At 41.9% G+C, this 23,752-nt stretch overlaps 1 protein-coding gene across 1 annotated transcript in view; it reads left to right on the top strand.

Annotated features, from left to right (window-relative positions):
* Positions 1-23,752, top strand: part of NWD2 (NACHT and WD repeat domain containing 2) — a 158,246-nt gene that overhangs the window by 48,801 nt on the left and 85,693 nt on the right. Inside the window, exon 2 of the mRNA XM_050947293.1 lies at positions 15,745-15,833. Coding sequence (XP_050803250.1) covers positions 15,745-15,833 — 89 coding nt within the window. The remainder of the gene's footprint in view (positions 1-15,744; positions 15,834-23,752) is intronic.

Raw genomic sequence — 23,752 nt, 5'->3', positions numbered from 1 at the left:
TGGGAACTGGTTCTCCAATCTGTCACTAGTTTTATCTCCTAAAATGCACAGCTCTGTATTTTAACACCTCACTTCACCATAATACCATCCTGCTTTCCTGTGTGGGGGTGTGTATGTGATGTCTAATGGTATTGATGTCTAATGAGAAATAAAACCTACTACATTTAAATCTTTTTATTTACAAAATCTGTAGTAGGGAATTTAAATTAACATTTTAAAGAAACAGAATGTCTACATTTTAAAGTTTGTTCATAGTTTTAAATAGTGTTATTCCTTTGTTTTGGAGACAAAACGTTAAGTTGATTGATACAAATAGAATTATTGGGCTTAAACTAAGACCTGACTTTTGAATGCTATGTTATGTTGTCAGTGTGGCTTTTGTTTAATATTTTCAAGTGACTTATACATTTACAGCTAAATCCTGTCATTGAATTGTCTTGTGAACATCTCCCAAAACACCTTGGGAGAAATTTTCAGAGCTGTATATTGTTGTAGGCAGATCAATCTATTTACCTTTAATGACAGTCATGTGGTTAAAATAGGAGTTAACACTTGAAATTTCAGGGATTAAATCTGACAAGTATATTACTAAACAAAGCAGCATCGTAACTGTTTTTTCCCTACATATAGATGCCTTACTAAAATATAATCACATAAAGAAAAGAAACCTTTATGTAGAGAGTGTTTTCACCTTGGCCCTTCAAAATGCATTGTTCTGAAACTGGTCACAGAATGAGGCAGGCAGCTAAGAACAAGCCTGAGCAGGGAGGCTTTCACCGGAGAAGGGGAACACTAAGTACAGAAGGGCCTGAGCAGGGAAGCCTTAACCCTAGAGACTTAAGAATTCCTGTTTGTGAACGCCATTATTCTCCTAGTGTGTTTGCCCTAAGGGTGCTCTGGAACCCAAGGCGATTTGGACTGCCCTAGCACAAAAGCTCTCACTGTTAGTGACTGACTGTTGGATGTATTCATTGTGTTTATATATATATGTATGATTTAATTCTATTCATTTTAACTCTTATTTGATTAATTTACACTGTCTTTGTCGGAGTGCGAATAGGCCCTTGTTGATTTTTGTGATCACTGCATGCATGTCATTCCTGGATGAGCCCACCGAATGCTGGATGCCCATGTGGAGATGCCAATTGGAGATCCCGCAGCACTTGCAGATTGGAGAACATTTTGCCCTAAATCTTTAAATTTCACAGACTTGCAGGTTATTTTTACGATGCATCTGTCTAAAGCCAGGGACATAAGTGTGTTCCATCTCTATGGTGAAGCTATTCATTCAGAAACAATATCACTGCCATAGGACCTCACTATTTCAGAAGGAAGTGAACCAAATTGAGTGTGGCCTTTGCAACATTCTTCTTTACCACTAGGTGTCCCATTGAAGTTTCTTACAGGAGTTTTTATGTTGATCCTGCTTCTCTGGTCAGGTGCAAGCTTGGTTTTATTGCATTCTGACTGACAGATTTCTCCTACAATTTCACTGCAGCATGCCTTAACTCCTATGCAAGGTAATGTATTTAAAACATGGGTTTATGGAAAATAGGTCCTGTCAGACTAACTTGATATCTTTTTTGATAAGGTTACAAGTTTGGTGATAAAGGTAATAGTGTTGATGTAATAGACTTAGACGTCTGTAAGGCATTTGACTTGTTACCAAATGACATTTTGTTTAAAAAACTAGAATGATACAAAATTAACATGGCACACATTAAAATAATTATAAACTGGCTGGACTGATAGTCTCAAAATGTAATTGTAAACAAGGAATTGTCATAAAGTGGGTGTGTTTCTTGTGGGGTCATGCATGGAACGGTTCTTGGCCCTATGCTATTTCACATTTTTATTAATGACCTGTTCTGCACCCCAATACCATTCATATTTATTCTTTAAGAGTTTTCTCAAAGCCACTGCTTTGGTAAATAGATTAGGTTTGAATTTCCAAGATAATTAACCATTCCCAGGAACTGTTGGGGACGTGGCACCATTTTAATGGCAGAAATCATCCTCTTACCAGGTTTTACACCTTCATTGGAAATAATGTCCCCAGCAAAAGTCTGTTCTGTAACCTCTAGAGCACATTTCTCCCTATTTAGTTTGAGGTTTGCAGCTCTCCTTGCATCAAGGACTTCCTAAAGCCTACAATCATGTTTCCTTTTGTTGAGCCCCAGATGATGATGTCATCCACTGAAGTGTCAACACTATTAATATGTTCATAGATCATATGTATGGTTTTGTGGTACACTTCTGGTGCTGAAGCTATGCCAAAGGTTAAGGTATTTGTAACATGTCATTCCATATTCTTTATGAAAATATGCTTATGATATGAATATATCTGACATAACTGAGATATACTTTATGCAAGATGGCTGACATGAGATATCCTTGGAAAGGTTATGATTTACTGAATATGATTATCCTATTTGTATGCATGTATCACTTCTGTATCTGAAGTTAGGAATATTGATTATGTATCTGTATTTCAACTATGCTACTTTGGGTGATGCTCACTACTAACATTTCAGGTACAACAATGGAAAAGCCAGACAGGGTGGATAGCCTATCAACAAGGACAATAGACTGTGAAAAGCTTGGCCTTTCTGTGGACATGCCATACTGCCCCTGACTCATGGACACTGTAATCTTACAGAGTCAGGTGGTCTTGTCACCTGATACTAAAACATTACCTGGGACTTCTTGTAACTTTCCACTGTAAGGGAAAGGGGGGTCAAACCAAGAAACAAAGGACTCCTGCCTTATGCAAATCCTATTTAAGGGTGGGGAGTGAGGTAATCCAAGTCGTCAGTTCTCCCCTGCTATCCCACCCAAGATGACTGCTGGAAACAATTAAGACGGGACTGGGGGAAAGAACTGGACCCAGGCTAGAAGGGCGTCTGGCCTGTGAAGAAGATTATTAGAACCACATTTAGGGAGAGAACTCACATGTAACCAGTTTCTTTAGTGTATTAAGCTTAGTTTCTGTGCTCTCTTTTATTTGCTTAGTAATCTGCCTTGTTCAGTCTGCTGCCTCCTTAACTTCTTAAAATACACCTGTTATAGTTTAAATTTATATTTGGTTTACAGTATAACCCAGATTATGTTTATTCTAACTGGGGGGGTAAGAAGTTGTGCATAGCCTCCTCCACATTGAGGGAAGAGGTAAAGTTAATATAATTTGGGGTTTGTACTCTGGGGGGGAGGGGTAGACATTGGGGTGCTGTGGCAAGTCCCTGAAGCTGAGTCTTCCCAGAGCTGATCTGCAGCTGGGTGTGGCCCTGCCTGAGTGTGCATTAGAGGAGGTTTTAAGAGCCTGGCTCAGCAAGACAGGTTAAAGGGGGCCCCTGCTGGCAGAACAGGTAGACCCAGTGGTATCTCAGCACATCAAGTGGCTTCCCAAGGGGTCCAACCCATCACAGTAATAATCCAAATGGGATATTAAATGTGCATAGTGTTGAGCTTTCTTCAGTTAATTTTAGCTGCCAAATTCCCAAGAATGCATCAAATTTACTGAAATATTGAGCATTTGCAAATTGAGTCATAATTTCTTCCCTCAGTAGCTTGAAATGTTCTCGTTTTATAGCCTTGTTGAGGTCTCTCGGATCTAACCATATGTGTAGGTGGCTGTTACTTCTCTCCACAAAGACTAGGGAGCTCACCCATTCTGTTGGCTCTTCACTTTTTTGTTTACTTGCACTGCTTCCATCCTTGTAAGCTCAGTCTTGAGATTATCATGGAGTACAAAGAGCACCTTTCTACATGGATGGATAACTGGAGGGACCTGCTTGTTTATCTGGATTGAATGTTCACCCTGCAAGCAACCCATTCCTTGAAACAGGTCATGCTAGTCCCAAATGAGTGCCTCACAGCCAGGTTTGGTATGATCTTGTATTAAAAGCACCAGTTTTACCAGACTGAGTTTTTCATGTGCAGCAAGACCTAAAATTGGTGCCACCTCCTTTGGCACTACAATGAATTGGAGCCAGTACATGGTGTTTTTGTTGTTGATGCTAGTAATGCACCTCCTGTTCACTGGTATATTTGTTCCAGAATACTCAGGTACTTTTATTTTTGTTCAGCTTGGTTTTGGTCTTATTTTCAGTCTCTCATAATCTTGTTCAGACAGAATGTTAACCTGAGCTCCCATGTCCAGTTTCAGTAGAATAATTGTTTCATTCACTTTCATTGGCAGTATCCAGTCCTTCCTTGATTTCAGTATGTTTATGAAAAACTCCTCAACCATGTTGTCTTCAACAGAATGCACTTGAGTTTTCTGAATTTGAGATCTGCAGCATTTAGCATAATGATTATTTCCCCCACATTTATGACAGAATTTCCCAGAGGCAACACACTGTTTGGGGCATGCTGTAATCCACACCTTCCACCTGACTGTCTGTACCCAGTCTTCCCCCTAGCAGTGGTTTTCATAGCAAGTGGTTCTGTAACTCTCACACCTCCTGGGTGTGGTGTTCATTCCCATCTAGTGGCATTGAGACCACTTAGAGAGAGATTAACAAGTCTTTTCTACAGCCTTAACTAAGGCCCATATGGCTTTTAGCTCATGTGGTAGAGGCTCATGCACTAAGTTCTAGAGGTCCCACATTCAATCCTGCCCGCTGATGACCAGGATCTGTTGGCACTACAGTTCTGCTTTTTTACTTGACCTATTTTGGCTGTATTCTTTTGTACTTATTACACAGCTAAACCCTTCTGGTGAATTCAGCTCTTTGGTTTGTGCTTTCACAGTTTATGCTGCCCCTATCGTTACTAAATACAATTCAAATCTCTGTCTGAATTTTTCCCAGTTCTTCGCAACATTGCCTGACAATTGCAGACGGGATGGAGGTTGCAACACATCCATTTTTGGCTATTTCCCCTTTCTTAAGCTAGTCAAGCTACTATTGTCCTTAAAAGTACATACAAAAGCCTTTATTCATCTCTGTTTGCTGTTCGAGGCGCTCTCTTTCCATCTGCTTTCAGTTGCAAACACAGGAGTTAACTTCAAAATGACTGCAATTTTCTTGCCATTCAGCACTTCTAACACCATGTAATGATCTTGGGGTTCATTAAACACCAAACCAGTGAATGAAAAAGGAATACAGCTTTTAATAAAACAAACTTGAGAGCTTCTGTGGTGAACTGCTGTACACAGCTACATGGTGTTCTCAACCCCAGCTTCCAGAGCACATCTCTAAATTCTTGTATTCAGCGATGCCCCTCTGCCATGTACATTGGCCAAACTGGACAGTCTCTATGCAAAAGAATAAACGGACACAAATCTGACATCAGGAATCATAACATTCAAAAACCAGTAGGAGAGCACTTCAATCTCTCTGGTCACTCAATAGCAGACCTCAAAATGGCAATTCTTCAACAAAAAAAACCTTCAAAAACAGACTCCAATGTGATTCTGCAGAACTGGAATGAATTTGCAAACTGGATACCATCAGATTAAGCCTGAATAAAGACTGGGAGTGGTACCACTTCAAAAATTATTTTTCCTCTCTTGGTATCCTTCTGTTAATTGATTTATCTCATTAGACCGACCTAACACTTCGTAAAACAACCCCCATCCTTTCATGTATTTATACCTGCTCCTGTATTTTTCACTTCATACATCTGATGAAGTGGGTTCTAGCCCACAAAAGCTCATGCCCAAATAAATTTTTTAGTCTCTAAGGTGCCACAAGGACTCCTCATTTTATTTTTATTTTTATTTATTTTTTGCTTATACAGACTAACACGGATACCACTGAAACCTGTATTCATAATACTATCCCTTATGAAGGAGTGTCTCTAAATTATAATCTTCCATAACCCTATCTTTACAGCAGGGAGGCTGAGGAGTGAGCTGGTTCACCATGTCCCCTAACAATTTACCCTAAATGGGCTTTTGTGGAGTTTCAATTGCTAATTCCAATTGGTTCCTGCTCACAGAAACCCAAGGGAAGGAGAAGGCAGCAACGCAGCCTGCCGTCTTTCATTGTGAATTTCTCCAGGGGCTCCGGGAACCAGGGTAGCTCAGGGACATGTAATTTTCATCTCTGTGTGCCAGTTTCTGTGAATCTAGCCTGATGTTTGTAAAGTGCTCTGAGATTCTCAGATGAAGGGCACCATAGAAATGCAAATTACTGTTATTATTATGGTATTATCTGCAGAGACAAGGTTTCCATAATATTTAGTTTTGAGAACATTATTTTCCTATTGATATTCAAAAGCTTTTAGTAACATGAGTAATACAAAGTGATATTGTGCTAAATGGGGTAAAAAAAACCTGCTGCTTAGTAGGAGTTGCTGAAAAGTCTTAGGTGATGTGAACATCTTATCATTATCAGGTATGGAAGTGGTGCCCTTATTCAGTAGTGCTACTAAGTAATGTTCAGTATTATTTTCACCACATACTCTGCTATTTCTAGCAGAGTTTCATGGCAATGAACAGAAAACTTGTACCGATGGCCAAATAAAATGCACACGTTATAATATTGTAGAGCATAAAAATGTTCTCTGTGCCAAACATCTATGCTACCCACGGGTGGCGGGTATAATAGGGTAGGGGAGGCTTAGCCTTCCCTAAGCCAGCCCCTGGGCTTGCACGTGCTCTGCCCTCTCCCACAAACCGGCAGGAGCTCAGCACCGCTGCTGGCTGGAAGTCAGCAGGCTGGTAGTGGGGCCAAGTGATGGGCAGGTGCTGAGGCCAACTGGTGGCCTGGGATGGTTTGGCCAGGGCTCCTCTGGCTGCAGGGGGATGGGACTTAAGGCTCCAGTGGATGGGAAGGAGGGTGCTCAGGGCTCCCACAAATGGGATGGAGGGCACTTGGGGCTCCCGCAGATGGGGGTAGAGGTGGGGCCTTGGGCAGAAGAGGCAGGGCTCTGTGGCTAGCCTCTCCGAAGTGGGGGCTCATGTGCCATCCATGATGCTTCCTACCCCAACAAAGCTAAGTATTGTATTTATACCATGTTCTTCAGTGAGGTTTCTGAATGGCTATGCATTTAGGGTTAGATCAGGAGAGATGCCCTTCGCTCATGCAAAGGCAGAGGTTCCAGCAAAAGGTTCCCCCCCACTTCTATGACTGTACAAGAGCATCTAATGATAACAATGCCTGTACCTCTTGTGTTCAAAATAGCACAAGTCCTGATCACCAGGGGCAGTAAGCCAGAAAAAAGGGGCTATAGAAGAGGCAGGGCAAAGCCCCACCACCTCTATACGGTTGCCCACGGAACAGGGCTGGCCAAACCAAGGATAGGAAGAGAGAAGTCTGGTGCATCCATTATGATAGAGCATGTTGCTCGCCCCTTGTGCACAAGGAGCAGCCCTGGAATGTTAATGTTGTGGATGGCTCTGGACTTTGTGTGACCCTGTATAACAGGGGAAGTCAATAGGCGGACCGTGAGCCAAATCTGGACTGCCAGACGTTTTTGAATATATTTTTATCTACTTATTATTATTTTGTTTTCTTTGGAGTTTCGAACTTGATTATCTTGACCAAGAAATTTGGGCCTTGACAAAATGACTACCCCTGCTGTATAGCATTCATTTGTGTGGTGGTCTCAGCAGCTGCAAAGGATGCTTTTTTTTTCTCTCTTGGTTCCAGATTTAGCTGCCTGCCCGTCACAAATGTTGTCTGCTGTGTCAGTCAACAGCTTTCCTACTGTCCTCTCCTATCCAGTCAATCACATTGTTATGGCTCATACAACCGTTGTGGCTGTGACTTCCACTTGTTTCAGGGCCTGAACTTGCATTAGTCCTGCAGGTAATCATTACATATGTGTATCAGTTACATTAATAGGCTGTAAACTTAAATGTTCGGCACCTTTGAAGACCAGTTTGGATTTGTAAACAATTTGTGAGATTAACCTCTACACATTTTCTCATCTCCATTGCCAAATTTGGGCCACTGTGGCTGCTGGTCTGTCTTAGGGAATAGTTGTGTGGGCAGGACCATTTAGTAGAAGTGTTAGTGATTGCAAAGAGTTGATTGCCTACAATTTTTCTTTTTAACTCCCTATTTTCATTTGCTTATATCTTTCTGAAACTTTCATCGATTGGACAAAACTGTTCCATGTCTGGTATTAGTCGGAAGGTGAATGGTTTTGACAAGTTTGAACCAATACGATACACTCATTTTCAAATCCAGAATGTAAAATATTCACTCTTCCCATTTTATATATATATATAATATAAAATATTTAGAAGTACTAACAGAAGAGCTTGCATTCAAAAGTTAAAATTTGGCATGGGAAATAGGCCACTCGAAACAGTACACTTGATTATTCTGATGAAAACTGGCTGTGATTTGACTTAGCTATGAGCCTTCAAAAAATCATACGTCATATAAACAATAATCACCTATCATTTGGCAGGAAGGTGGGGCACATGTGTATATGGCTAATTTAGCTGCATCATCAAAAATTTACTGAAGATTTACTCATCAAATTAGGCAGGGCTCTATAAGCATCCTGCATCATACAATGTTCATTTTCTAACATGAGCATCGGGAGCTCTGCTTCATACATTGCAAAGTAAATTACATGCTATCTTGATCCACAGCCCAAGTCGATGGGAGTCTTTCCACTGATTACAGTGGGCTTTGGTTTAGGTCCTGAATGAGGCAGGGCATTTTGTAATGATGCAAGGTGTGCACTCAGGGAAGTAGTGATCTGCAGGAGTTGCTGCTCATGGGTAATTATTCATTCAGGGAGGCTGTGTCTGACAAAGGACATGGTGGTCTGTTGGTTTGATATCTATATCAGCCCTGAATTTTAAAAAAAGTCTTATCTCATCCTCCACTTTTGCAAATACAATTTTGTGACTACAGTTTATCATAGCTTTTGAGTCTATCATTTGGATTTCAGAGTACCTGATTAACATTAGGATAAAATACTCTTATGCTGTTGCCACTACTTCATTCTGACAGCCAGAAGAATGTCATTTAAGTAATCTCTTCGTCTGCAGCAGTCTGTAAGTTAAAATTTGCCGGTCTGTGACATTCCCAGTTTTTAGGAACTTGCCAACCTCACAGATTTTCTGTCAGTATGGCTCAAGTTAAACTGGTTTAATTAAATAAATCTATCTGTCATCCATCCTAATTACTCTGCTCCATCTTAAATTACATGACATTCCATTTCCAGAAAGACAAGCTTCATAAAGTAATAAAAAACAGGAATTCTTAATTGTTCATTAATAAAATACCAAAACTTCTGAATTAGTGAGGTCCTACAGTAATGGTATTGTTTCTCAATGAGTAACCTCTCCATAAAGGTGGAACATGCTTATGTCCTTAGCTTCAGACAGATGCATCATAAAAATAACCTGCAAGTCTGTGAAACTTAAAGATTTAAGGCAAAAATTTCCCCTCCAATCTGCAAGCACTGCAGGATCTCCAACCGTTAGAGCCATATGGGCCTCTAACACTTGGTGGGCTCATACAGGAATGACATGCATGTAGGGGTCACAAAATCAACAAGGGCCTCTATTCCTAGTCTGACAAGGAGAGTGCAATTTAAACAAATAAGAGTTAAAATGAACAGAATTCCAGTTAAACAAATGCTGTATCTTTTTCCATTAAGATTTGTAGACAGAAGTTAAAAATGTAGAGTACCTTGTTGCAATACCAGACAGAATTCCAGTTAGACAGTGCTTTAGCTCTATTTGATTTTTGGAGAGTTAAGAAATTCAGGACTGTTCTGTGTGATGAGCTGGATTTATTTCTATTTCTGAACTAGATTCTACCACCCTCATCACATTAAGGAATACTTAATTCCAGAAGTAGTGCCACTGAAATCACACAACCTGAGTGAGGGTGGCAGAATTGTACTCTCTAAAACCGATCATGGTTCACTCCATATTTTTGCCCTTCAGTGGATCTTTGCCTTTGTTTCTCATTCTAGCTTTTGAATATAGAGACCATTTTGTCTGCTATGATATTGGTCATTTTAGTAACTGTGGAGCATTAGCCAATTAAAACTGTTTTTCTGAATGGTCATGTCCCAAGGGCCAGTTGATTGCTTGTAAGAGACAGTGCTATTTTTACACATTTTGGAAAATAGGAAAAGATCATTTCAGTCTGGTTCAGGATTCTCCATTGAGCAATGTGTAGGGTTTCTTAATTTCCAGCAAAATATATTCTCTACAGTCACTAAGACACTTGATGCTACTACAGGTGTGTATTTTTGTAGTCAGATGACAGTTAATGGCCAGCCATCATTTAAATGTTTTTCTTAAGGAAACACTGCATTTCTTAAGAATATGAGACTTTCTATTTTTGGTATACTGTTTCACACCAAAATTATCCTGGCTCAAGGCAAAAGACATAGAATATTTCATCCTGGATCAGTGACAAATTTGAAGTCCAATACTTCAATGGCTGTAAGTGTAGAAACTGATACTGTAAAATATTTTTGATGGATTAAACACATTTCTGATATACTCATAGACTAAGGTCAGAAGGTACCTTTGTGATCACCTAGTCTGACCTACTACACGTTGCAGGCCACAGAACCTCACCCACTCACTTCTGTAATAGACCCCTAGCCTCTGGCTGAGTTACTGAAGTCCTCAAATCATGATTTAAAGATTTCAAGTTACAGAGAATTCATCATTTACATTAGTTAAAATCTGCAAGTGACCTGCACCCCATGCTACAGAGGAAGGTGAAAACCCCCTAGGATCTCTGCCAGTCTGAGCCAGGGGAAAATTCCTTCCTGTCCCCAAATATGGTGATCAGTTACACCCTGAGCATGTGGGCAAGACCCACCAGGCAGATACCCAGGAAAGAATTCTCTATAGTAACTCGGAGCCCTCCCCATCTAGTGCCCCATCTCTGGCCATTGGGGATTTTTTCTACTGGCAGTTGCCAATGAGTCACATGCTATTGTAGGCAGTATTTCACTCCATAGAAGGCTATCTATTTTATGTTCTGTTACTGTAGTACCTGAGCACCTCATAATCTTTAATGTATTTTTCCTCCCAACATCCCTGTGAAGTAGGAAGGTACTATAATCCTCATTTTACACATGGGGAACTGATGTACAGAGACTAAAAGTGGCTCGCCTGGGGTCACACAGAAAGTCTGTGGTAACACAGGGAATTGAGCCTGTGTCTCGCAAGTTCCCTATCTCCCTAACCACTGAATCTTCCTTTCTCTCTTTAATATGTTAAACATAATTTAAGATATCAGACCATAAATTCATTGTGTATAGAAAAGATATTTAACGTAATGTATTTTAGTTATATTTTTTCTCTTCACCAGAGATTTATGCAGAAAGAACCTATGGTACTAAAGAGAGTCTGACTTTAATATGTAGATATATTTTAAAACCTTTATAGCATACTTTTTTCGGTTTGATGCAGATTTCATAGGCTTGAAAGAAAATTATGGGGAATGGGAGCATCAGAGCAGCTTGGATCTTTTGATGGTGAAGAGATAGTGAAGGAGTAAACAGAGTAAACAACATAAGAGGATTGTTAAGTCAATTTTAAAATGGTTCCTTAATGTCAAAGCAGTTATACAAATATTGCTCGAACTGCCACAGCTCTACTTTATCTTTCATAAATGAATGCTCTGTTATTTTTCATTTTATGGCACACAGACCCAGTCATTCACAAGCATAATTTTATTTCCGATAATAACCTTGCACTGACAAAATCACTTTGTGCCTTTCCCCAGCCAGTACTTACTAACAGAGTAGGTGTTGTTCCATAACAAAATCTGATCCACAAACCTACACCTTTTTAGGATTAGACTGAGAGGCTACAAAACATGTTTAACATGTTTGCAGTGTAGGTGTAGCCATGTCCCACTTTCTCAAGGCTATGAAACAGATTACTTGAGATAGCTCTTGATGAACTATCTAATTTAGCTCTGATGTGTCAGTACATTTCTTCAAGAATTAATTATAAATAAATGTGTCCAAAGCTACTTTGGATAGATAGTATTTTAATAAGAATTTTGGTTTCATAGTGTGATGACTTGGGGTTCTGTCTGCACAACATAAATTCAGATTGATATTGTGAAGTTGTATTATGAAAAGCTGCTCTTTCCTGAGTGCCTATATGTTTGTGGATACACTATTGCTGACAGAGCCTGAAAGCATTACTCCTGCAGGAATTCTGTGCCACTGCGAAATGCAGAATTTTGCAGAAATTAATGTGCATGCAGAATTTCCTTTCCTCACAAAAATGGGCTGCAGTGCTGCTAGCTGCCACTAGGGGCCTCTGGACCCGGCAGAGCCCAGCCCACATATAGAAGACACTGCTAGAGGGAGGGAGCTGGGTTCCTGGCAGCTGCAGTTCCCAGCATGCCCTAAGGCAAGGAGAGGAGGGTGCACAGGAAACTCTGTTCAAGCCTGGGAATGACCATCAGATTGTTTCTCCCTCTGGATCCCTGGGCTCTGGGGGAGGGAAGAGGAGGGGACGGGACGGATGTCTGAGCAAAGTGGGGGGCACCACAGCTGGGAGCTGGGGGGAGAAGGAGTTGTGGGTGTCTGACCACCAGCCTGGACTCTCGGGGGGTGGGGAGGTAGGAAGGGGTCAGAGAAACAGGAACTGGGTTGTCATAAAGGTTTCTTTAACACTCTACTCCTGGGGGAATTTTTGTGTGTGTCTGCAAGTATGTTTGTAACAAGATGTAAGCAGAGTCAGGATAAGCTCTACCCTGACATCTGGTGGAAAGAATTTCAGAGAATGTATTTGCATAGGCACGCCAACCCTATCCCAGACTGCTGAGCTGTGGGACTGCTTGGTGACAAATGACTCACCCTCAGTTGGGTGGTACTTGCTAGACAAGGAACATGGGTTCCAAAACCCAGTGAATTGAGCGAGGCTGGGGACAGGTATCTGTGCCTGGTGGTGCAGGCTCCTTGTGGAGCCAGAAGCACCATTTCCACCCCCTCCTCTCTCCACTGTGGAATGTCAGAGTTGATTTTTTTATTCCCTCAAGAATCTAAATACAGGTTACTGAGCTGAACTCACTTTGGGCTAATGGTGCACTAGCACTGGGGCTCCCCTACTAAGAGCTGAGATCACTGAGAGTTGAAATCACTAAAGAGCTGAAATTACTGAGCTGAGAGCACTGAGTACTGTGCTAACTAGTAGGGGAGCCTGAAGCTATACTGTGGAACCGAGCAGCTGGCGGAGTGGAGCAGTTGTGGGGACGGCTGGAGCGGATCACGGGACAGCTGGTGGCAGTGGAGCGGTTGGCAGAGCGGAGTAGCTGTGGGACGGGTGGAGCGGCCCACAGAGTGAACAGAGCTGAGCAGTTTGCAGGGAGAACTAGAGCAGCTCATGGAGCAGAGCAGCTGGTGGAGCGGAGCAGTTTCTGAGGACGGCTGGAGGAGCAGAGAGGAGCGGCTGGCAGAGCGGAGTAGCTGTGGGACGGGTGGAGCGCCTCACAGAGCGAACAGAGCTGAGCAGTTTGCAGGGAGAACTAGAGCAGCTCATGGAGCAGAGCAGCTGGTGGAGCGGAGCAGTTTCTGAGGACGGCTGGAGGAGCAGAGTGGAGAAGGCGGAAGCAGAACCCACGGAGAGGCAGGGCAGTTGGCCCCGGACCACGTAAGGTGCCCCTTTCTACCCAGGCTGGGGGGAGGGACCTCTACAGATAAACTCTCGAACTCTGGGGTAGCATTGACCAGAGACTTTTGGGTTGTTGGACTTCGGGGTGATTGGACTTAAAACCCTAAGGGGAAAAAGGACAGTGCCAAACGTACTTGGAGGTGGGTTTTTGTTTATGGTTTGTGTTATAACCCTGTTTGTGGTGTTTCTCCAATGGGATGCCGCATTGATTCCTTCCTTTATTAAAAAGATTTTGCTACACTCAGACTCCGTGCTTGCGAGAGGGGAAGTATTGCCTCCTAGAGGCGCCCAGGGGTGTGTGGTATGTGAGTGTCCCAGGTCACTGGGTGGGGGCTCGAGCCGATTATGCATCGTGTTACTGAAACGGAACCCCTGGACACTGAACCCGGCCCTTGTTGCTGCCAACTCAGAGGGGCAGAAGGGTTACAAATACGTAATTTATTTTGAAATAAATTACCAAAATAATTGAAACTAGCGTAAAGCATATATACCCCAGACAGATAGAAAGGTTAAGGTTAATGACGGTACTTAGATCTCACAACAGTTATGCAAAAAAAGAAGCTGCATTCTTAGAATAACCAGTTTAGCTGTTTCCTCTGGAAGGAAAGCAGGAGCAGTGGAACACTACCAGGAAGAGAACAAGAGAGACCAGGTGGCCAGAAAGGGTTTAAATGATGTAAGGGTGCCCTACATACTTTCCTGAGCCCAGCTGGCCCCCAAGAACTCTGCAAAATCCCAGGAACTTGGACCTCAGCTCAAAGAATGCCCTGGAGTGGTGAAGAAAGTGAGGCAGGGACATGCATTTAGTATTTGTTGTTTTGTATGATCAGTGCGCGCCTATGCTTTACCTGATTAAGTATAAAAGGGGATAAAGGCGTTTAAGACTGTGCAAAGTGTTTGTGTATGTATGTATGTGTTGATGGCTTCAGAAGCGCTGAGTGCCCCTGAGAGAGGTAAACTGTAAACAAGAAGCGTTGTACCCCTGGGGTGAAGTTTGAATAATCAAGGCATCTTTGGGGTCAGTGCTGATCTTGGAGGGCTACAGCAAGTGGGTTGAGAACCCATATTTCCTAGAAGAGGGACAGACAGACAGAGGAAATGTGTCAGAGAAGCCACGGGAGGAACCAGGAAATGTGAAGCTCAGGAAATGTGTCAGAGAAGCCACGGGAGGAACCAGTGCGACAGCCTGCTGCAGCTCTAAAAGCTTGAAACACACTGGGAACACAGACCAGCGGAGGCTTGGATTCCCCTCACAGCAGTCCCAGTGGGTGGCTGACAGAGAGCGCTCACTAGGGTCTTTGATACTAAGGCTACATCTCTACTAGAGGTGTTATTCCCAGTTCATGTAGGCATACTCTTGCTAGCTCTCGTCTGAGCTAGGATGCTAAAAATAGTAGTGTAGCCATGGTAGCATGGGCAGTGGCGGCACTGTACTAGCTGCCTGAACCCCCTGGGTGCCGCTGCTGCCTGCGCTATTGTGACTACAATACTATTTTTAGCGCACTAGCTCAGATGAGAACTACCACAAGTATGTCTTTGCGCGATGAGAATCAAATCCCCAGTTCCAAGAACAGAGGTAGCCTTAGTAATCTACTATTTTTTTTTTAATTATGAAAACAGGCCTCTGGGTATCTGCATACCCAGACTTATAGGCCACATGTGGGTGTGAGGATTGGTGCATTTTGTATACTAATTTCAATGCTCCTCTTTTAAGAGACTACAAAATTAGAGGGAGTGAAGATATGATGGCAGAATTTTGCCCTTACTGCAATGAAACCTTGATTTATATATGGATATTCTGCTATACCTACTTAATCTTTGGTTTGTCTCTTTGTTCTGGAGGTTTTGCTAATCAGTAAAATTCAGCTCCCTGAAAATTAAATAAAAGTCAAGTTGACATATGACTGTTGACTTTACAAAGTCAGTTCAGTCATGTTTTACAGAAGTGTACTAGTAAAATATGTATTCAGATGGACGTATTAAATATCATAACACATTTATATTAAACATAACATCCAGGGACATAAAGTTTGGGTATTGAAATCCCCTTATTAGATTTTCACTCATTTTTTCAAGACTTGTTTATTTTCCTCCATAAATCTATATCTATCATAAAAATATAAAGTTAATATAAATATTGTTAACAACATTCTTTTTTTCTATCACAGATACAGTAGCAGAAAGAAGTACACTAAGAGAACATGTTTGTCCAAAGCTGAGAGAATTCTGCAGGGAAAACTATGGGCTGGAATTACAGGTAGATTTTATCACATTAATTATTCAATTATGATATATAATTAACCTTCCTATATTTGAAAATATTTTTATTTATATGTAAAAATAGTGTAATTATTGATAAATCTGGCACAAAATAGAAGTCTATATAAAACAAAAAAAGTACAAGTAATATGATAATTTTGTCAAATTGACAAAAGTGCTGAAAGCATCACAAGTGAAGACTGATGGTATTAATAAAAAGACAACTAGGAAAAATCCACATTGCTCTATGTAAGAGTGCTTACTGGTAAATAAGAACAATTTAGTAACAAATTAATAACATTTCCTCTTGAAAATTATGCATAATGAAACTGTCTGTTTTAAAAATATAAAACACCTAAGAGGAAGTAATGTCACATCCAAGTTATGGTACTGTCTTTCTAGAAATTAAGGTCACATATAGTTTCAACATTTGGGTTAACGTTAATCCCATCATTACTGCTTTTCTTTTTATCGTCATTTAAGTTACAGCATCTTCATATTACATATAATAATTACTGCTCCAACTACAATTTTGTCAGCAGTAACACGGAAATGAATTTGATAGGCAGATTATTGAAGCCTTGAATGAAACAAACTCTCAACATTTTTTTTTTAAACTATCCCATGTGTTTGCAGAGTCATGGCCAGGTTTGGAAAGATATGTAGTAAAATCCTGGCTCCATTAAAGTCAATGGCAAAATTCCCACTGACTTCAGTGGGACTAGGATTTCACTCATGAATATAAAAGTCATTCATCTTACAGTTAGCTAGGCATGTGTTTAAGTATCTTCTTGAAGACTCTGGCAATAGAAAGACTCCCAATGGGCCCAGCTGGCAGCAGTGGCGCAGGTAGTGCATGGTGATAGTGCTGTCAGGACAGAGCATGGCTGCCATGCTGGCCACCAGCCTGGAGTTGGGTGTTGCAGAGCCAGGGCACGGCCAGCTACTTCCTCAAGATCCTGGAGGCAGCTGAAGATGCCACTATCCTTTGCACCATCAGACCCTGCAGCCAGTTTGGGGCACTGCTGGAGTGAGGGGAGCTATTTGTAGGCCAGCTGCTTTACCAAGAGTCGTCTTTCACAGAGAACTGCAGTGCAAAAGGTAAGTACAAAATATGGAGGAGTTGTGTCAACTGCTTGGCGGAGCTGATAGGCCATGAGTCTTTTCAGGTCAAGGAATTATCACCAACTTTGATGAGTTGGAAGGGAAATACTCTTTGGTCAAGGCAGAATGGGAGTTTGTTTCCCTCATGGACTTTTAAAATTAGTTGTGGAGAACTGTCATAGGGTCTGCTCACCGCTAGTGAGCATCCTCCTGGTCGCTCTGGGGATTAGCTGATTCCAGGTCCAACACATCCTTTCCACCTCTCGCTGCACGCCCTGCCTTCTCTTCCTGGCCCTCAGTGAGGCAAGATGCTCCGTGTTTCTGGCTTAGCCCTCTGGCCAAGTCACATATCCTCCCCTTCTGGGATATCAAAGTATCTTCTTATGAATGGGCTCAGGCAGTCTTCCCATTCACTTCCCATTCAGCTGGTGCTACTTCTCCAGTGGCTGGTAGGGGAAGCTGGGCCTGCTCTCTGCTCTGGGTTCCAGCTCATGGACCATCTAATCAGCTGCCACAATCTGTTCCATTCTTTATCTTACTACCTTTTCCTTTAGCATTTCATAACCTTCTGGCTGCCCCACCCTGGTTTGCCAGCCCCAAAACTCCCTTCTCCCAGGGAGTGGCTACAGCCTGTTTCCCTGCAGCCCTCCTCTGTTAACTTCCTGTCTTTATAAACCCAGCCCAGCTTGTTCCTCCTCAGCTGGGCTTCCTCATTATTCAGTCAGGGGATTACTTAAACTATATGATCCCTCTCAGCTGTGGCCTGTCTGGTTAACTGGCCCCCTTCTTAGTCTACAATAACCTCTTCAGAGCAAGTGTGGGGTTAATACCCCGTCACAAGAACTTAATCTCTTGAGAAGAGAACTCTTCACTCCTAACCTCATGTTTCCAAAAATACCTGGATTATGATGACATTTGGTACTTTGTGATTAAGGCAGTTGCTGAAAACATCAGACAAGTCATGCAGAAGACAAAAGAGTGTATCACTTTACCTGCAGAATGTATTTTTCCATCATTTTGTCCATTAGCATGCCGAACAAAGAAAATGAGGTAGTCAGTTTCATAGTGAAGCAAGCTAACCAGGAGGAATGGAATGTATCAAAGCTAAAGGAGTGTAAACAGGCCTTCGAAAGGATGTGGCTTGGCCTTCTTAAACACAAGCTACCCAGCAGACTTTACAAAAAGATTCTTGTAGTTTTGCATGACTCAATCCTGCCTCACCTGAATGAACCCACCCTCCGGATAGACTTCCTGACAGTCATATGTGATATACTGTAGGTGGAGCAATCAGGCTTCTATCTTTACATGGATTATTTATTCTGATTTGTCAGCATAATCTGAAATACCCTGACTTTTTACATCTTAGATCCCTGCATATACCACATGAAGTACCGAGCCTGGTTTTTCCAATTAGCTGATTTATTTTTGTCTTCATCATATTTGCCAGCATACCCGGTGGCAGCATTCATACAATTCCTCGCTAGACTGACTCTCCCCAATCCTCCCCAGCTTTTCTGTTGGTTATTCCTTCCATCTGCAATCTTTTCTGGAGGCACTCAACTTGCAAGTTTTGGCCTATGTGCTTTTTGATAAGAGAATTAAAGAAAAAAGCCACCAGTGTGCCTCTAGAGTTTGAGAGGAGTGAGAGGATTGTTTGGAAAGAGAATGATCTCTTTGCTGAGCATTTTGCATCAGAATGATGCTGCACTTTGGTAATAAACATTTTTTTTTGACTGACTTTGGCTGTGGAAGCCAAACAGAACTGTTTTATGAGTAGTTCCATTGACTTTTGTCTGTAAAATCTGTGAAAGAAAATGCAGTCTTCACTCTTAGGTTGTTTGCAACATGTCAGAGACAGTTTATTCTCAAGCAATTGCAAGGGGGAGAGTGCGCATGGATGGGAATTTCCCCTTTCTAGGCAGGTCTCCACCAGATAAACAATTAGGGCAAGATTTATACCTTTTGTTGCATGCAGTAATGATCAACAGCTTGCTCTATTCTGTTGAAAACTAAGATGTCTGCGTCCAAATTTCCTTTATCCCTTTTTCCACTTCCACAAATCTAAATTGATGGTTGGACTATTTGAGGTGCTTCTGTGACCTCCTTATGCCTTCCTATGAAGCATTTGGTGTTGATCACTATCATTGATTGGTTACTGGGCTAGATGGACCTGATCAGCTCTGGCAGTATACTCATCATGCTTGCATCTGGGCACATGGAGGTGGGGTGAGTAGGGACCTTCACAGACCATTAAGGCTGGGTTCTACCCAGGTTTCACTCCAGAGATTGTTACCTGCACAAAACTCTCTGTCACTTGTACACGCTAAGGTCCCACCTCTACCTAGTTCCTAGGGCTCAAGGTGTAACCCTCTTAATTTAGGCACCTAGGGTAACCCTATTCCTAAAAGCAGCAAAGAATCCTGTGGCACCTTATAGACTAACAGACTTTTTGGAGCATGAGCTTTCGTGGCTGAATACCTAAGAAGTGGGTATTCACCTACGAAAGCTCATGCTCCAAAACGTCTGTTAGTCTATAAGGTGCCACAGGATTCTTTGCTGCTTTTACAGATCCAGACTAACACGGCTACCCCTCTGATACCTATTCCTAAGGCTCAGGTGTAACTCTCTTAATTTATGCACTCTAACTTTACCTCTCCGTGGGCTCCGGGCAAACACCTATTCCCTCTGGGCTTAATCTTTTATGGGTTTACGGGGTCTTTTACCAGAGAAAGAGCCTTACGCAGTAATATCCTACTTAACCTCTATTTATTAACACGCACCAAAACAGAATGCATATGCTACACATACAATGCTCACCACTCCCAATAAGACAGATGAACTTTTTCCTGCTGGTCAGTCAGGGTCAGGTCCATCTGGGGGACTCCAGTTTCTGCACGGTGTCATTAGCAGAGTGTTGAGGTCTGGCAGCTCTGTTCTTGGGGCTGTGCCCTGGAGTTGGTTCCCAAAGAACTTACTTTTGGACCCCAGTTTATATAGTGAAACTTGAGTCCTGCTTAGCTATACCTTAACCAATCATACTAAAATTTTACTAACCAGTCCTAACATATTGTAACAAATTTCTCTAACCAATCATACCCCACCACCTTAATTAATTTACACCTAGCAAAATTAATTATGAAACAGACAGAAACAATCAAAGAACCAGACAGAGATCGTACAGACAAACAGTAGGGAAGTGGGGACTATAAAAATAAAACAATAAAGAAATGAGGATTTCACAATCACAACTATTGAGAAGTGATTTCTTGATAGACAGGATGCTATCAAGCTAAGTTTTCTTTAACTAGCTTAAGATCTCTTTCTTTATCTGGTGATCGTGGGTATTATTCAGCCAGGATCGCCTTCTTAACAGCCTGATATTGCAATGTTTTAATGTAATTTAGATGGAATGTGAGGATGTGACTTCCTGCTTCTCAGCTAATGGCTGCTGCTCTCTTAATATGGCTGCAGACAAAGGCCTTAGGCTTTAGGCCTTACAATATGGCTACAGGAAAAGGCCTTATCCTTCCAGGTGTCTCCACTTCAGTAGTGGATGAGGTGATCCTGCTGCAGGTGATCTTAATATATGGCTTGTTCTATTTATTCTTTCGTCTGACATTTAAAAAGCAACAGGCTGGGATTAAAATTGAATATTGAGATTCAACAGCCATTCTAATGCTTGTAGGGTAGCTAGATGGATCCCCCTTGTGCCACTACTGTAAGTGTGAAGCGGGCAATTGTCTGTAATGTATTGCATGGTTTGTACCTGACTACAGTCACAGTTTGGGGATTCTTCCATTTGTGGAGGAGATATCCACACCTTCCATATGTTGTCTGAATGCATTTGAGTGCAGGCCACTTCCTATGGGGAAGGCAGAATCCTAGGACTTCTTTTGTTGGATCTTCAATCAGGTCTGCATTTGGGACATCACAAAGGTCCATAATTTGAGCCAGTGAATGCTGGTGTCCTTTCCTCTGGCCTGTAGTATTGTGATCATGTAAAAGAGGCAGACCACAAAAGTCCACTTTCAATGGCACTTCGGCATTGTAGTTATTCAAATGGAAGGCACAGAGGGGGGGGAAGGCACAGGCAAGTGTTTTCAAAGCATTTGGTTTCAATTGCCTAGCTTTGAAATACGTCTCAAGTGTCCAGACCTTTTCTGTGGCCTCCAGAGAGGACACTTGAATTGCTAACACAATGTCGTTCGTATAGATGAATTTATAGGATAATGTGATAGGAATATCATTGGTATAGGGATTGAATAGTGTGGGCACTAAAATGGATCCCAATCTCTGTGATTTACTGGCAGATTCACCAAGGTGAATCTTCCATCACTCAGCATCTTGGTGATGAGTCTGATTGCTGATTGGCATGGGATAGCTAATGATAACTTCAGCAGGAGACCTTTGCACTATACAATACTATATGCAGAAGAAAAGTAAATGAATGCTGCTACTGTTTTTAATTTTGCTGGTAGCCAGATTTTATATAGCTGGTTAAGGCCAGCCGCTGGTCTTAGCAGATGCGACTAGTTCTAAATTCAGCCTGCTCTTTGGGGACCAATTGTCCAGTATTGGCTGAAACCTTTGAAGTAGGAGCTGATCCAACACTTTATAGCAACTGCTAAAGAGGGAGATGAGCTGGTAGCTTTTTGGGTCAGTGTCCTCTTTCTGGGCTTCAAAATGGCTATGATCTTGGCTATCTTCCACTCTTTTGGTATTATGCTAGAAGAGTGGATGTTGCTGAAGAAGTCAGTCTGTCAGCCACCTTCTTGTCTTTGAACCAAGATTCTTCAGGAATTCTGAATATATTTCATCCATTCCTCCCACTTTCCTGGAGTTAGTGTTGGAGAGACTCTTGTTGACTTTATCTACTGTCTAGGGGACAGAAAGGGGTGAAAACAATGGGCACTGGTTTAGTGCACAGTAAAGTTTTTTGTGGACTTATTGCTTATATTTTTATCCATCAGTACATTGGAGTTGGCAATTAACTGCGTGAGATGGCATCTGCACTTACCTGAGGTGGTCTGTAGACTGCGGAGCAGCAGTGCCTAAAACACTGAGGAGCTCTTCTAGGCTTTGCGGCTTGACGTGAAGTCAAGTGCCATCACAGTTTCACACCACCTTTTCCTTCTTGCTGAGTTCAAAGAGTCAAACAAAGCCTTTGCAGTTTTGGGGCTTTTAGTCAGTGTGATATTGCCAGAAGAGGGCCTCTCTCTCTCTTTCCAGCAAAGAGTGAATGCTTTTTTTAAAGTCTCTTGCAATGATTGGTTTATCAACTGATATGAGTAGGCCTGTAAAGTGGTAGTAATGAGCCAGACATGTCAAGCCCTATATGATAACCACATAGCAGAACCAGTCAGCAGACTGTAGATTCCAGCACAGTTTCAGGAGGAATTGCATGAGTGGAACTTGTAGGACTGTGCAAGTCATAACTGGGCAATACTGGTTATTGGGAAAGTCATCAAGAACTGACCTTGAAGATGATATTGTGTGGCTGCTGATGTTGTGCAAGACAAAACAAAGTACTGGAGTGTAGCACTTCTTCCATCAATCCAACTGACCATGCCACAGTCTTTGGTATTGGGCCTTTGGTGAAAGCCCAGGATGCCAGCTGTTCTCCAATACAGTCATTCTTGTATAGCCCCGTGATAGAAGATGGCTTGGTAATGTTGGACATAGCCATTTCGATGATGGTGGCTTGTACACGTTTACAACTGTAGATCACTGATCTTGATGGCAGTTGAGTAGGGGTTCGTAGTAGGCATGACCTGGATGGAATTCTTAAGGTCATGTTTTTTACATACGTCACAAGTCCATATTTAGGGTGATGACTTGCAAATATGAGAACGTTTCTGTTGATCTTTGCATGGTGACCTTCACTCTCCAGGTCACTATGTTTCTTGTAGCACTAGGACATCAGTGTTTTGAGTCCACAAGATGATTGCAAGATAATCACATTTTGTGTTAGGCCCTCGATAAAGAGCTGCATAATTTGCAGTAAAGGTCCTATTTGAAGGAAGGTTTTGCCCTAACTGGGCCCATTCTGTCACCAATTTGAAGACATCAAATATATGGCTTGTAAACTGGTGTCAGGTGAATGACACTGTAGCCATAAATGTCTCCATATATTTGACAAACCTCAACTAGTAAGAAAGTAGTTTATTCAGAGAAGTATTATGAACTTTTACATATATTGGTTTTTGGCTCCTGCATATAGAGGCTGAAAGAACAGACTTGAGTTATCAAAAGCAGCTGCTCATGAATGACACTAAGTAACTCCATCTACTATGTGTTACCAGTGTTGATGGGAGCAAATTCTTGCATGCAGGTCAGTCACTTGGTACAAAGTTGCCTTAGCAGAAAATTACCAAAGGCTAAATGTCTCCTGCTTTGAAAATTAGCATGATCTTGGTGATTACTGTGGCTAGATGCCTAAACAAATTTCAATGGGAGAGGGTGCTTCTGTGACAGCTGCCTAATCCTGGATATTATTGCCAAAGTGGTGAGAGTAGGTTAGAACTATTTCTACTTACAATTTGGAGGAGGAGGAGGAACAGGGCAAGTGCAAGCTTGAATGCCGATCAGGATTTAAATAGTGTCTCTCCACTGTTTGATGTAGCCAGTTGAATGGTTTGATAAAGTCCCAGACTTGTATTTCCAGAAGCAATGAAGAAATACCTTTTTCTGTTTGACTTTGGTCTTGGATCTTGCAAGATGTTGAGTGTGCAGCCCTAAATCCAGTTAAACACATACTTGACTTTAAGCATGAGAGAAGTCCCTTTGAAATGAATGGGAGCCAATCACCTTTAA

The sequence above is a fragment of the Gopherus flavomarginatus genome, chromosome 3 (genome assembly GCF_025201925.1).
Source record: "Gopherus flavomarginatus isolate rGopFla2 chromosome 3, rGopFla2.mat.asm, whole genome shotgun sequence".
NCBI lineage: Eukaryota > Metazoa > Chordata > Testudines > Testudinidae > Gopherus > Gopherus flavomarginatus.
This window is presented reverse-complemented; position numbering and strand designations above follow the sequence as displayed.